The 15,570-nt window shown below is 40.9% G+C and overlaps 1 protein-coding gene across 2 annotated transcripts in view; it reads left to right on the top strand.

The window, feature by feature from the left end:
* LOC129718207 (proteoglycan Cow) overlaps positions 1–15,570 on the top strand; it is a 165,560-nt gene that overhangs the window by 101,768 nt on the left and 48,222 nt on the right. For both annotated transcript variants that reach the window (XM_055668720.1, XM_055668718.1), the window contains exon 2: positions 1,634–1,763. In XM_055668720.1, coding sequence (XP_055524695.1) covers positions 1,634–1,763 — 130 coding nt within the window. The remainder of the gene's footprint in view (positions 1–1,633; positions 1,764–15,570) is intronic.

Below are 15,570 nucleotides of genomic sequence, written 5' to 3'. Positions count from 1 at the left end.
GGATGCTACACAGCAGCAGAGCGCTGTGGTTACGCTTCTTGAACCTTGACGGGGTAAATTGGAGAAGTAAATCGAGGGAGGACACAATTTAAATAAGTTGGTTATCGATTTTCGATCAGTGGTGTGTACCCAAGTTCCCCTTTGCTTTGCAACCGGCTACAACAACCGGTGGGAAATAAAATGAATTGTGGTACCTTAGCTGCGGATTATTTTCGGTTGATACTTTGAACTTATTCTCCGAAAGCTTTCTGCCCAAAATAGGCCCTAACGGGTTTTGAGCCAAACCGAGGGGGGTTGCTCGAATGGATTAATTTCCATTTCTGGAAAACAGCTTGAAGGCATTCTGTTGAAGCGAACGGAAGAAATGCAATAAGAGTTTCGTTAAAAGCGGTTTGAATTTGCTCGGACGACTGAAAGCGATTAATTTTAGTATATATTTCATTCCCGTCATTCCATGCATATTATTTTTTTCATATTTCAAACGAAACGATAGTAATGGTTTGTATTTTTTATTATTCGAAACTTACAGTTTTGTGGATAATATTTAATTTTACGAACACAATATGATATACTACGCCTCGGTACGGATATAAATGCCCTTGTACTGTCATATTTAAGCTGTGGTAAATGCTGCCATTAATCATTATCGTTCTTTTTTTAGTACCAATAAATATTACTGTATCTCCAGGGATGGAGCTGATTTTAATTTTATCAGAAGTGCTTGCAGAAAAAATCAAAATGTGTACCACCAGGAGCGTTTACCGCTAATTGATTTATGGGTTTGGTTTCTGCTATCAAGCATTTAACGCTTTTAAAAAGAGTTATTAATACTCACATGCACATTATTTCAAGTGTGGCCCACCCACAATGAAATTAAAGTTTCCACCCACAGAATTGTTTTGCACAGAAATTTACCAAATAAACTCAGACTAGACTCCCATAAAATGCCCCTTGGAAAACCCCATTGGGACCAAATTACGGCACCACAGGGGAAGCCACCAAGCGATAAAACTTCTCCTGTCGGAAGCTCTCCTGGGGGAATGTGTGTTCCATATCTGTGTTTCTTGGTATCTCACATGGCCGGTGGAGTACAGGCGACTCCAGACAAATGCTGGTCACGTGAAATAATGTCATTAAATTTGAAAAAAAAAATACATACAAGACGGAATTGGTTGTTGATTATAACAATTTTATTAAATCAACTGGAAAATAAGATATAAATTTGCAACTGAATTACTATAACATTTTCCAACTTTCCTAAACGAATTTCTATCAGAAGAACACAAATTGGTATCGAACGAACGGCAGCAAAAAGATTTAACACACTAAAACGTGTTCTCGCTTCAATTAGTCCAGCAGGAAACTATCGTGCTGAATAAAATAACTACGCAGAGGAAGGATGAAAAACAACCAATAATGAACTTCGATTACGGGCAATTTATTTCACCGGATTGCCACCGCCAGCTTCTTCTGGGGCCATTGTTTGAAAACAAGCCGTTGCCAAACAGCGTGGATAAATATTTCCACAATTTATCTCTCGTCCTTCTGACCCACTTTAAATTCACTGACTTCCATCTCACTTTTTTTTCTCTTTTTTATCTCTTTTTCTGATCATGCCGAATCTCGCCTCCAGGATGATAAAAGCAATCAGCAGCTGGACTCGTCCTCGTCTTCCCTGCAGCAAAAGCAATTGCTGCAGCAGCAGCAGCAACAACAACAGCAGCAGATAACAGAGAAGAAAAAATGGATCCATGATCCTTCGAGTAAGTATTACCTTTCGTAATTTTGTTTTCTAGCTGAAATAGAAGGGTTCAAGCATTTTACCCCATCACTCATAGTCTCAAAAAAGAAGTAGCGCTCGGTAAAACCATTTCTAAATTCGAAACAGTCTACGAAAACACACACAGTCTGTTTTCAGCAGGTTGGTAATGGCCTCTCCCCGGGATCAATTCCATCCATACCTGCCCCTAGATAGTCTCGAAACTCATCCGTTGAGTGATGGCCACCGGCAAGGATTTTTAAACCCGGTAATGCTGTTTACGAAAACGCAAATTGCCGACCGATTTAATCCCACTTCAAATGAATGGCTGGAAATACGAGAAGATGTTTTAAATGAAAAGTACCATTGAAATGAATGAACCAGTAAGAAAAATCTTGTAGCCTTGTTTTTGTGGCACTGCAAAAAAAAATACCAGTCGCCATGTGAGAACGCGTCTCAAGTCTCAATCGTTTTAATCGAAGCCCACAACTCCGTTCGGTTTCGAAGAAAGACGAGCCACAATGCAGTATCTTAAGATGAAATCTGAACACCGCAATGGGACTTGAGCATCAAATCAAAATTCACTGGAAGTTTAATTTCCCCTGGAATGGAAGAAAAACGGGCGCGGTGTAAAACTCGTGCAGAGTAACAACATTGCAAGTTTTCGCAGAAAACAGAAACAATTAGGAGAACAATAATGTATTTTTAGCCCGTACGTATTCCTCTTCCGAAGAAATGCACTGTAAACGTGACATTCAAGCGAAGTTTGTGTAACAGACTGGTAGCGTAAAGCACGTTGAAACAACAGAATTTGCAGAAGAAATAAACCAACTCCATCAAAAACTACAACCGTTAACTTTGACTAAACGAATGAAGCTCTCAAGCTCTGCTCGCTTGTGTTGGTGGAATATTCACTGTGTGAAGGGATGTCATTTGTTCATTCATAGGTTTACGATTAGTTTACTGAACTACTGAAAAATGTCGAGACATGTTTTGAACATGGATTGCGACCAATTAGAGCTGAAAAAAATAGACCTCGGATGCCAAGATAGCATCTCATGGTTTCTGGAAAACATCTCAAAATTGCCAAACACTTCAATATGGATATACCCTAAGATCGTAAATCAGGGCCAGATGCCATTTTTAAATCCAAGATGGCGACTTACGATTTCAGAAAATGACAAAACACCCCCCATTCTGGTTATTTGGAACCAAAATGAAACCGAGACCTGAAATAGACACCAGACACCTTTGGGGCCATCCACATACCACGTGGACAGATTTTTAACGATTTTAAATTTCAAATACCACCCAATGTGGACGTTTGCGTAATCGGAATGTTACACTTAGCCAAAACCGTACCCAGTCGCCACTTCGAAGTAAACGGTGGCGGCTTTCGATTTCCAGAAAAACGGCAATACCACCCAATATGAGCATTTCTAGAACCAAAATGATACCCAGAGATCATAAATTAAATCCAGATCTAATTTTAAAATCTAAGATGGTGACTTCCGGTTTCCGACAAAGACGAAGTATTACCAAAAATCATCTCCAAACACCATTTTGAAATCCAAGATGAAGACTTTCGGCCCCCTGACGCCATTTTGAAATCCTAAGTAGCTATCGGTTATGGGAAACAGGGAAACAGCCAAGAGTATTTATTCTCGCGATAAAACACGGTGCTGATTTACTTTACTTTTACGGCGACAGACCGATTGGCGATCCGAAGCCGAATCTCGAATACGTCGCCGTGTTACTCGGTCTTAGGCTGCTATCCTCCAATCTCCCCTAACACCTATCTCGCGGACATCCTTGTCGACAGCACATCTGCAACGAGTGCGGGAACTACCTCGAAGTCGACGGTTTCTATCGGGATTCTGCTGAATATAGTCTTCGCTGGTCGTACTTCCGGCATTCTAGCTACATGTCTAGCCCACTGCAACCTGCCGTGTTTTATTCGCCTGACTATATCCGCGGATTTGTACACCTGGTACACTTCATGGTTCATGCGTCTGCGTCAAACACCATTTCTAGTTTGCCATAAAGGATTGAACGCAAAATCCGCCGATCGGCCTCTTTCAACGTTCATGCTTCATGACCGTAGAGGGCCACGGGAAGTATTGATGTTTTGTAGACTGAAAGTTTATTACGGGTTTGCAGTCTGCGGGACCTAGTTACGTAATCCGTAGAAGGCCCAATTTGCAGCTGCTATCCGCCTTTTTATCTCACGGCTAACCTCGTTGTCACATGTCACTAATGTACCCAGGTAAATCAATTCGTCGACTACTTCAAAAGTTTCCCCATCTAACACCACCTCAACACCAACATTCGTCGGACTACCACGTTTTTGGCAGATGATGAGCCCTATTCTCCAGCTTCCCTCCTGTAAGGTCCGAAGGCCTCTTACTGTGCTCTACGGTTGATACTAATGATGTCGATATCGTCCGCAAAACCTAGAAGCATGTGAGACTTCGTAATGATGGTACCGCTTCTTTGCACGCTAATGCCATCCTCCAATGCGATGTTGAACAATAAGTTTGACAGCCCGTCTCCCTACTTCAAACCATCGAATGTCACGAAGGAGTCCGATATCTCACCGGCTATCCTAACGCATGATGTAGAGCTTTCAAGGGTGGCACGTATCAGCCTAATTTGTTTTGTTGGGAAACCATGTTCGAGCATTATTCACCATAACTCATTTCTCTTATTTGTATCGTACGCTGCCCTAAAGTCTATGAACAGATGGTGAGTCTGCAATTTGAACTCTCGAAATTTATCGAGGATCTGTCGCAGGGTGAACGTTTGATCCGCAGTGGAGCGTCCCCCTCGAAATCCACATTGGTATTTGCCAACAAAGGTCTCCGAACACGGCCTCAGTCTGTGGAACAGAATACGGGAGAGAATTTTGTAAACGGTGTTGAGAAGGGTTATGCCCCGATAATTACTACAGTCCAGGCGGTGGCCTATCTTGTAGATCGTAATATGAGACCCTCCAACCAGTCCGAGGGTAGCTCTTCATCGGACCACAATCTCAGCATGATCCGGTGTAAAGCACGATACAGCTGTTCGCTCCCGACTTTGAAGAGTTCGGCTGGATGCTGTACTTACCAGCTGCATTGTATATTTAGTAAACTTAACTAGATTTATCTTGAATATGTAAAACAAACCATTTTTCACGACGCTTCAATATCCATCTAAAAACTTGAATCACTGCTCAATTATTCATCTTACGACGCCCCTATATTCATCACACTGTTAATCATGAATGAATCACATTATCATGAATGAACGTAGCCGCAGCCCGTTTTAGTAGGTTACCTGAATATCCGCTGTAGTTGTTTACGTGCAAAATTGGTAACCTAGGTAACCACTGCAGTGCTGTCGATTAATGTCAATTATGTCGGAATAATTTAACATTTCTGTATGATTTTTTCGTATTAACAGAAACTGATTTGACAACTTTTGATTTTTTTCAACGCAGTGAAAACAGATGAAAATACATACAGTTTAAATTTAGGAATTGTAGAAATTAATCTCATATATTTCTGCTATTTCAAGCTTGTTTTTTGAAATTTGTGATGAACATTTCAAAGATTAAAGTATTCTTAGTGTAGTTAGCAGAGCTGCGAAATTTCGAAACTATAAAATGAATATCACACTACAGCAACTGCATTCTCTCAGATTGAGACTGATATTGAGTGCCACCAGTGTCAAATATCATTGAAAATCATGTCAATGAAAAAAATGATGTGCCAATCCAATGCATAAAGCCGATGAACAAAATGAGTATCATATGAAGAAAAAAAAAGGAGTATCTACATTCTAAAACACATAAAACAACACAGCGCGTGCGAAATCGCAGTTGTCAGTATTACCACTGTCAACCGATTGAACCTAAAAGTAATTTCATTCCCAGCTCGTTCGTGCTGAAATCGATATTCACAGTCTTCAATTGCAACTGATATTCTGTTGCTGACAGTAAAAATTCACAGCTCTGGTAGTGAGTGATTTTGTTTAGTGATTAAAATAAAAAGTGGTCCGCTAGTGATGAAAAAAACTTTGGTTGGCTGCTGACCGAGTCCTGTTGTAGCCAATGCGCGGATTTTGTTTCCAGAGGTAGGTGACTGAATTAAATGAGTTTTCGAGTGCAGATGCCCGACTATAATATCAAATTTAGAACTTTTGAGTGAGTTTTTGAGGATTCTACTTTATGAGAAATTTAAAGTGAACTAAGAAGAATCCATTCCATGGATTAGTAGATTGGTTTAGTTAGAAAATCTGCGTTTTTTTCCTGTTTTCAATTGTGTTTTCATGTTGTATGAGATGAATATATGAACTGAGATGAATAATGGAGCAGTTCCCCTATACAAATTTCGAAACTGTACAAGAATTTGCCCTAAGAATTACAAAACTGTTTTTTGTGGTGAGTTTTATAAGTTTCCTTATAATATCAAGATCAAATTTCTTGAGAATTAATCGAAGATTTCAACTACTAAAATGCATATGCCCTACCAAAAATTTAACTCTTGAGGCAAAATGGTTGAAATACCAGAAGAAAAGTATGTGTTAAAGCAAATACTTTCATTTTACATGCTACACGATTGAATCTGGAGAAAAAACTTGCTCGCAACAGTTGTGTTGCGGATTCGCAAATAAAGATTATGTTGCTCCTCAACACGCTTGCTTGAAAACCTCCCTTTCTTCTCACTGAAAGTATATTTTGTTGGTATGTAACACGATTAGCTTGCATCCCTTTCGTCAGCACATGCACATCGTATGTGAGCGAGGGGCAGAAGAATTACCCATTTTTTTATACTCGATTGCTGAGAGATTGGTGCGCTCACACCAAAAAGCACTAGTAATAAATATTCAAATTTTTTATCTCAGGTCCGTTTATTAGGTCTTAATAACAATCTCAAGAATTTCTCGAGGTTATCATTTTGTTAACATTTGTACAAGTTTTAATTTTCTAGATTCATTATTCCATGAAAAAATATATGAAATTTCAGTCTGAATCAAGTTTCGGGAACAAAAAATTCAACATTGCTTGTTTTGTAAAGGTTTTAAAGCATGTATTGTGATTAAAGCTGTAGCCCAGTAGCACAAGGCCAAAGGCGCTACAAGCTTACTTACTATCACAAGCATTTCAAATCAATGTCAAAAGCTAATACATATCGTGAAGTAATAAATAAAACGCTCTGCTTTTCAGGAAAATACCTCTCCTTAGTTCCTACATTTTTTCATTCTTCAGTAGCCGGGCAATTTCGAACTGCACCCGCAATCGAAAGCGCAATAGCGTTTCACAACATAAAGTGCTACTTAACCAAAGAAGGAGAACCCAAATGTGACTTTCACTACAAATGCTGCGCTCCCAGGGGAAGCATTCGAAGTAACATTACTTATTCAGATTTATCGTTTCCACCAGGCACATAACAATGCAGCGTAAAGTCAGCGTTGTCAATTGTCAGAAAGTATCCGGCGGGGTCCCGTCAAGTGTGTCGTTACACCGCAATCTCCGTGCAAAATTCGCATAACACAACTCGAGTAGCTCGCAGTCGGCGGTCCGTAGATGAGAAGTAAATTGTTGGGTGGGATGGGTGTGAGGGGGAAGGAATGCAAACCCACTGAGAAATTCACAAAAAGCATACGTTCTGTTCATATGTTTGCTGTGGCAGTTGAAACGAAATGTCTCGAAGCAATCATGTTATGTCAGTTGTTGAGTTTTGGCGGTCCCTTCCGGGAAAAGCAACGCACGGAAGGCAATTATAAACCTGTTTAAAGTTTTGCTAGCGTTCCCAAATACATACTGTAGAAAGTAAACAATAGTAAACAGAGCTAAGTTTTAGTTTCACATTTGAAATTTCCAGAAATTTCAATGTTTGATTATTTGCCAGTTTTCTTAGCTAAATAAGCACTTAGCTTGATTAGTAAAACAAATTTGATCCTCAATCGTTAGCCACTGGATATAAACACAAAGCAAAATCGTAACTTTATACGCTTGGCTTCTAGTGTGAAAATCTCTTCGACACACTCTATTATTTTGTTGCAGCACGAGCAACACATTTTGCAGCCACTATCACAGCAAGAGTGAAGTCTGTTGTGGAAACACCCAACTTCAGAGCACTGCATCCCGTGGCATGCTATTAAGAAAATGAATACTTTACTGTTCGATATGAGAAAATCAAAAAGAAGTAAAGTCTTTTGTAGTCTTTCGTACCATTGTGTTTAACCTTGCATAGTAAAAAAAGTAATACGGATTTGTTACAGTAAATATGTACTAACCATTCAAACTGCTTCGCAATTCTGGGTGTCACTCAGAGCATGAATAAAATATTCCAATACTGAATACGCAATCGTGGGTCTGATCCATACTATTTAAGTTTCCATTCACGAAAATTTACACAGCAAAATCCAACAGTAAATATCAGTATCAGTTTGGGTTCCAATTAATTCTATGAATAGCAGAAATAGTCGTTTGAAGAAGCTGCAATAGAAAAGCTAACCCGCTTTCCGTTAGCATACACAGTTTATTTGCCACATTTTACCGGTCCCATTCCTCGGAACCTGCGTTCATCCGCCGGCCGCCGGTACCAATCCTCTCCCGCTTTGCTGCCTGTTGGTTAAAGCACATATTCACCCACAAACAACTCACACAAGACCAAATGATGTGCCGGCATACAGCGGAAGCACCGTGAAAAACAGTGAAATGAGCACCCATAAAATATGTATAACGTGCGGAATACACACCCGGGGAACAGAAAAGCTTTTGGCGAGAGGGAGAGACCGGGAGAAAACTGGTCGCCGCTTACACATCTTTTTACACGAGCATAGCAAAGGAAACTGTGTCAGGCCTTCTATGGGGCCAAGGTGCGCAACCAAAGTGCTTCTAACTTTGCGTTTCACCTCTGCATATATGACTACTCAGGACACGGCGTGTAATTCTGGTTATTTCATGCTGTGAAAAATTCCGTAAGTGGTTTTCAAATTATGAACACGGGTCGCACGGAGAGGGACAGTAACAACGGGCTGGTTATTTGAAGCCATTTTCCAGTTAGTTAATTTGATTTTTGTTATTTATTAATATTTTAGATGTCAACCACGCGTCTCGATAATGTGTCATAACATTAGAAATCTTGAAAATAAATGTTTTTTGCTAGATTTTTGGTCAACGTATTTCTTGATCATTCTCTTCTTACTATTAACTGGGGCCGTGTTGTATACAGAACCCAAGTCTTTAAGCGAGTAATTTTCTGGTGGAATGATTCCGTTTTTTTTTTTTGCATGAATTTCTAGTTGTATAAGTTTGTGATAAGTTTAAGTGAATCAACGTTTGTAGCTATCAAAAATCCATTCTCTATTTTTTTTTGTTAACAATCAAATTTGTTGTTTTCAAATTTTCCTCACCCATCTTCGCTCATAAATATTTGGTCAATTTGAAATTAAACTTTCGTCTAAAACTTTCGTCTGCTCGACTAAGTGACTAAGCGAGCGGAAGGAATATGATAAGTTCGTTTACGTTTAACGTTCTATTCGACAAGTGAGTTTGATGGGATAAATATACACTACCCACCAAAAGTTTGAAACCGGTTATTGCAGTACCCCTCCAAAAATTTAGCATGTCGTACCTCCCCAAAAATTCAGCTGCGGTCTTTAGCAAAGGTGTTCAGAAGATCATGCATTTTTGTTTGATAAATAGTTCAGTGCAGAATTCTGTTGCTACGTGGCGATAATGTGAACACAATTCTTCGTATTTCGACCTTAACTTATCTCTCGATAATGACCTCCTGAAAAGCTGTGGTCTTCGGAGAAGTTGTTCAGAAGATCTGGATGATGGATAATTTACGGATATCCACCGATATGTAGCGCTAGTGTGCACTCAATTCTTCGTATTTTGACCTGAATTTATCTCTGATTCCGACCTCCCAGGTAGCTGTGATCTTTGCCAAAGTTGTTCTGAAGGCTAAAGGATTAACAATGGTGAATAGTTCATTACGGAATTCTGCCGCTATCTTGCCCTAGTACACACAATTTATCGTACTTCGACTATAACTTACATATATTACATTTCAACCTTTTGAAAAGCTGCTGTCTTCAACAAAGTTGTTCAGAAGATCAAGGGTTTCTGGATGGTGGGCTGTTCAATGCGGAATTCCATTGCTACGTGGCGCTAGGGAGCATGAACTTCATCGTATTTTGATCTGAAATTATCTCACGATTCCAATCTCCTAGAAAGCTGTAACCTTCAAAAAAGTTGTTCGTAAGAACAAGGGCTTCTGGATGATGGACAGCTCAGTGCAATGAACGCAATTCTTGGAAGAACCTAGATGCGCTGTCTCCATACAAAGCCCGATGCAGACTCCTGAGAATGAACACTTTTGAAAAGCAGTGAAATGTAATAAAGTGATTTTTACTGATTTATATTACTTACTTTACTTTACTTTTGAGGCGACAGACCGATTATCGATCCAGTGCCGAATCCAGAATACGTCGCCATGTCCCTCGGTCTTGGGTTGCTATTCTCCAATCGCCCCTAACACCTGTTTCGCGGGCATCCTCGTCGACAGCACACATCCACCGAGTGCGGGGTCTACCCCGAAGTCGACGACCTCTATCAGGATTCCTGCTAAATATAGCCTTCGCTTGTCGCTCATCTGGCATTCTCGCTACATGCCCAGCCCACTGAAGCCTGCCGTGTTTTATCCGCTTGACTATATCCGCCGATTTGTATGCCTGGTACACTTCATGGTTCATGCGTCTGCGCCAAACATTATTTTCTAGTTTGCCGCCAAGGATTGAACGCAAAATCCTACGCCCAAAAACACCAAGAGCTCGCCGATCAGCCTCTTTCAGCGTCCATGATTCATGGCCACAGAGAGCCACCGGAAGAATCAGTGTTTTATAGAATGCAAGTTTAGTACGGATTTGCAGACTGCGGGACCATAGCTAGTTAAGTAATCCGTAAAAGGCCCTGTTTGCGGCTGCTATCCGCCTTTTTATCTCACAGCTAACCTCGTTGTCACATGTCACTAATGTTCCCAAGTAAATAAATTCGTCGACTACTTTAAATGTTTCCCCATCTAGCACCACCGCAGCACCAACCTCCGACGGACTACCACGCACTCTACCAGCCACCATGTATTTCGTTTTGGCAGAGTTTATGACAAGCCCTATTCTCGCAGCTTCCCTCCTGAGAGGTCCGAAGGCCTCTTCCACAGCTCTTCGGTTGATACCAATGATGTCGATATCGTCCGCAAAACCGAGAAGTATGTGCGACTTCGTAATGATGGTGCCGCTTCTCTGCACACTGGCCCTCCGTATAGCACCTTCCAATGCGATGTTAAACAATAAGTTCGACAGCCCGTCACCCTGCTTCACACCATCTAACGTCACGAACGAGTCGGATATCTCACCAGCTATCCTGACGCTTGATGTAGAACCTTCAAGAGTGGCATGTATCAGCCTAATCAGCTTTGTTGGGAAGCCATGTTCGATCATAATCTGCCATAACTCATTTCTCTTGACTGAATCGTACGCTGCCCTGAAGTCTATGAAGAGATGGTGCGTCCGCAAGTTGAATTCTCGAAATTTATCGAGAATTTGTCGCAAGGTAAACATTTGGTCCGTCGTGGCCTCCTGCAACGGCCTCAGTCTGTGGAACAGGATGCGGGAGAGAATTTTGTACACGGTATTGAGAAGATTTATGCCCCGATAATTGCTACAGTCCAGGCGATGACCTTTTTTGTAGATCGGGCATATGAGACCCCCCAACCAGTCCGAGGGCAATTCTTCATCAGACCATACTTTCAGCATGATCCGATGGATGGCACGATACAGCTGTTCGCTCCCGTTTTCGAAGAGCTCGGCAGGAATGCCGTCCTTCCCGGCTGCCTTGCAGTTTCTCAGCTTTTTTACTGCTTTCTTCACCTCGTCCTTGGATGGTGGATCCACAGCTTGACCATCATTCTCAATAGTCACCCTGCTCCTTTCGACTCCACTGTTTCCCTCACCGTTCAACAGCACACTGAAGTGCTCCTTCCAACGCCTGGCCACCTTTGTTTTATCGGTTACCCTCCCTATCGTTGCACATGACAGGGGCTGACGCGTTTCGATTCCTGATTCCGTTGACCTTTTTGTAGAAGCTCCTCGCATCGTGCCTGGAGAAGCAACCTTCCGCTTCCGCAAGAATACGCTCCCAATGCTGACGTTTCTTCCGGCGATAGAGTCTTTTTTCAGCGACTCTAGCATCTCGATATCTACCCACGCTCTGACGAGTCACAGCCGTGGTCAACATGTGACCCCTGGCGCGGTTCTTCTCCTCCGTCACTCGCTGGCACTCAGCGTCAAACCACTCATTGGACGCAGCTGCCACAGTTGTACCTAACACTTCTCGCGCTGTAATGCTGATCGAACTGTGGATGTGCCTCCACTGTTCATTCAGGTTCCCTTCAACACTTTCCTCAATCCGTTCATCAACCTTCTGCGAGTACTCTGCAGCCACTCCTTCAGTTGATAGCCGCTGGATGTTCAACTGCATCCTCCTCGTTGCATTGGATTTCAACACGTTAGACAGCCGGGCGCGGATTTTGGCTACTACGAGATAGTGATCCGAGTCAACGTTCGGTCCTCTGAATGACCTCACATCTGAAAAGTGCCGTCAATCAATCAGAACGTGGTCGATTTGAGAGCAAAGCTCTCCATTCGGGTGCATCCAGGTGTGCTTACGTATGTTCCGGCGTGCAAGATAAGTGCTACAGATTGCCATCCCCCTAGCTGCAGCGAAATTAACAAGCCTCAAGCCATTGTCGTTCGTAGTAGAGTGGAAGCTTTCCCTAACAGTTACGGGGCGGAAGAAATCTTCCTGCCCGACCTGTGAATTTGCATCTCCGATGACAATCTTTATATCGTGTCCTGGGCACTCATTGTATGTCTTTTCCAGGAGCTCATAGAACTCCTCCTTTTCGTCATCGGGTTTCTCGTTGGTCGGTGCGTACACATTTATAAGGCTGTAGTTGAAGAATTTGCCCTTAATTCTCAACACGCATATACGGTCACTGATCGGCCTCCATCTAATGACACGCCTCATCAGTTTTCCAATTAGCACGAAACCGACTCCTCTTTCTGCTTCCACGCCGCCGCTATAGTAGTTGTGGTACCTAAATGAAGTGTCCGCAATAGGATCTACTGCTCGGAATTCGCGTTCTCCCGATTTCGGCCACCGCACCTCTTGGATAGCTGCAACCTCCACATTCACCTTTCGCAGCTCTCTAGCCAGGATACTTGCGGGTGCCGGTTCGAGTAGGGTCCTTACATTCCAAGTACCGAGTTTCCAATAATCGTTGTCCTTTTTCGTTCGCCTAGGCCCATGCCGATTATTCCGTTTCGTATTTATATCTGGATTGTTCGTAGTATTTAATATTCGGTATGCTGCCGTCTTTGATATAGCTGGCGAGACACCGCGTTTCATGATTCAGCCGCCCGCTCCGGATCAGACGCTGTTGTACGCCGCCCCTAACATGGGGAAACAGCCGCTTACGTTCCCCCTTCCCAGTCAGCATACGACCAAAGTTTCCACCGGGGTTGGTTACCAGATCTCCGCTAAGGTTACTCGTATCCCGGTCGGCACCACGTGGAGGTTGGGATAGGAGTTGCTGGACAGAGGTGAATGACCACAATAGGATCTCAAGTGACACGTGTCCAACCATTCGCCAACCTCTGATTTATATTAAAATATTTACTATATTTGGTACTGTGTTTTTTGGGCAAAATATTTCTTAGGGCTAATACTGATTTGATATTTTACCCAAAAAACACAGTACCAAATATAGTAAATATTTTCCTCGTCTAATGCCTAAAGTTTTTAATGAAATGTAGCAAGAGCTCCAATCGGTGATTTGACATTTTTTTAGACTTGAGCAAAAGTTTTACCGAAGGAAATCACATTATTTGAGTTTAACGGAAAATTATCAGCGTATCTGAAGCGATTGTTTGATGACATGAAGGCCCTTAAACCTTCTGTTTTACCAATATTTGCAACAAAAATCGATCGCGAATTTCTGGTGTCAACTTGAATATGTTTTGTTTCTCAATTCGTTTTTCATACGAAATGAGAATGAAATTGTAACCCTTTTACTTTCTTATAACCTTTTACTAATAAACTTTATTTGAAATCTCATTTTTGCCAAAAAATTTTTTTTCGTTCCCAGGAATTCCCGGGAAATGAGATTTTTCATTCCCGTTTCCCGGGAATATTGCAAATCCTAACTTCAATGCTACCTCTACTGTTTTTCGTAATCGTTCTAAAAAAATTTAAGTGCAGATATAGCTCTAGTTATTAGTTCTTGAATGTTCATTTAGACTGTTTGTCTGCTGAATGTAAAATCAGAATTAAATAAACAAATAAACAAAATTTGAAACGAACACAAATAAACGTAAAAATTGGGTATCAATCTTTAAAAAGAAACTGAAAATGAAATGAATTAAATTGCGTAATTTCTGCTGAAAAATGTATTGGCTTAGACCCCGACTATTTCTAAGCAGTTGGATTCTCGAAATAAATTTAGTTCAAACACTTCAAACTAAACGCACACTAGCACGTTGAAGTGAATATCAAATTGCATATCCTATTTGCATTACTTTTAAATTCAGTTTCTAAAGGTCCATCTCCAGGAGCAATAATTTTGGATCCCATCGGAGTGGGATATCAGTCCAATTTAATCTACTTTCAATGGGATATTTATCGCGTTATGTCAGTTGTTAACATACAGTACCGCTCTAATGGAACAACTGAACTAGAAAACGTTTGTAAGCTTCGACCTTTTTCACTCATTGAAAATTGCTTGCATTCGGGCAACACCAAGCTTAGGATCCATTTTTTCAAAATGAATAAAAAATCTCCAATTAGATCTGACATGGTGAAACGTTTGCGGCAGTGGTTCTCAACGTTTTTTGTCCGCGAAACCCTAGTACCCGCTATATTTTTTGTTGGTTCATAAGAATTTTCATATAGTAAGGCCATTGCAAAATTTTATTTCTATTTCATGTCAATCCCTTTTTCAGAAATATGAATGATTTTCATGAAAATTGGTAGAAAAAAAAATTATGCCTTCCAGTTAATATTATAGTTTTTGTAATTCTCAATTTAGTAAAAAACAAGTCCAGTGACAGTGCAAGCGTCGTTATCACTGTGAGTCAATTTGGTGAATGAACGTAGCCGCAAACCGTCATAGTAGATTACATAGGTATCCGCTGTAATTGTTTACGCACAAAACTGGTAACCTAGGTAACCACTGCAGTGCTGTCGATTTATGCCAAATTTGTTTTACAAATTTATTTATTAATCTCTTTTTATTAATCTCATATATTTCTGCCTAATTAGGCTTGTTTTTGGAAATTTGAGATGAACGTTTTAAAGATTGAAATATTTTTAGTGTAGTGAGTGATTTTGTATAGTGATTAAAATGAAAAGTGGTCCGCTAATGATGAAAAAAAGCTTTGGTTGGCTTTTGGACAAGTTAAATAAGTTTTTGAGGATAGTTTATGAGAAATCTAAAGTGAACTAAGAAAAACCCAAGTAACACAGTTAGTGTTTAATAAGTTTAGGTAATTGATATATGACAAATCTCGTCACTGGAGCAATAACGTATAAACTTATTTACAGCTTGTTAACAACTTAAAAAGCGTAAGGGGCGGAGCCAATATAGCACATATATTTAACTTTAAATGAATTGTTCACACGACTTATATCAAACAACTTTTTAAAGACCATAACCACCACTCTTAGAGTGGGGGCCTAGTGTGGTTGGTAACGTCTC

Source organism: Wyeomyia smithii, chromosome 1 (genome assembly GCF_029784165.1).
Source record: "Wyeomyia smithii strain HCP4-BCI-WySm-NY-G18 chromosome 1, ASM2978416v1, whole genome shotgun sequence".
In the NCBI taxonomy this organism is placed as follows: domain Eukaryota; kingdom Metazoa; phylum Arthropoda; class Insecta; order Diptera; family Culicidae; genus Wyeomyia; species Wyeomyia smithii.
This window is presented reverse-complemented; position numbering and strand designations above follow the sequence as displayed.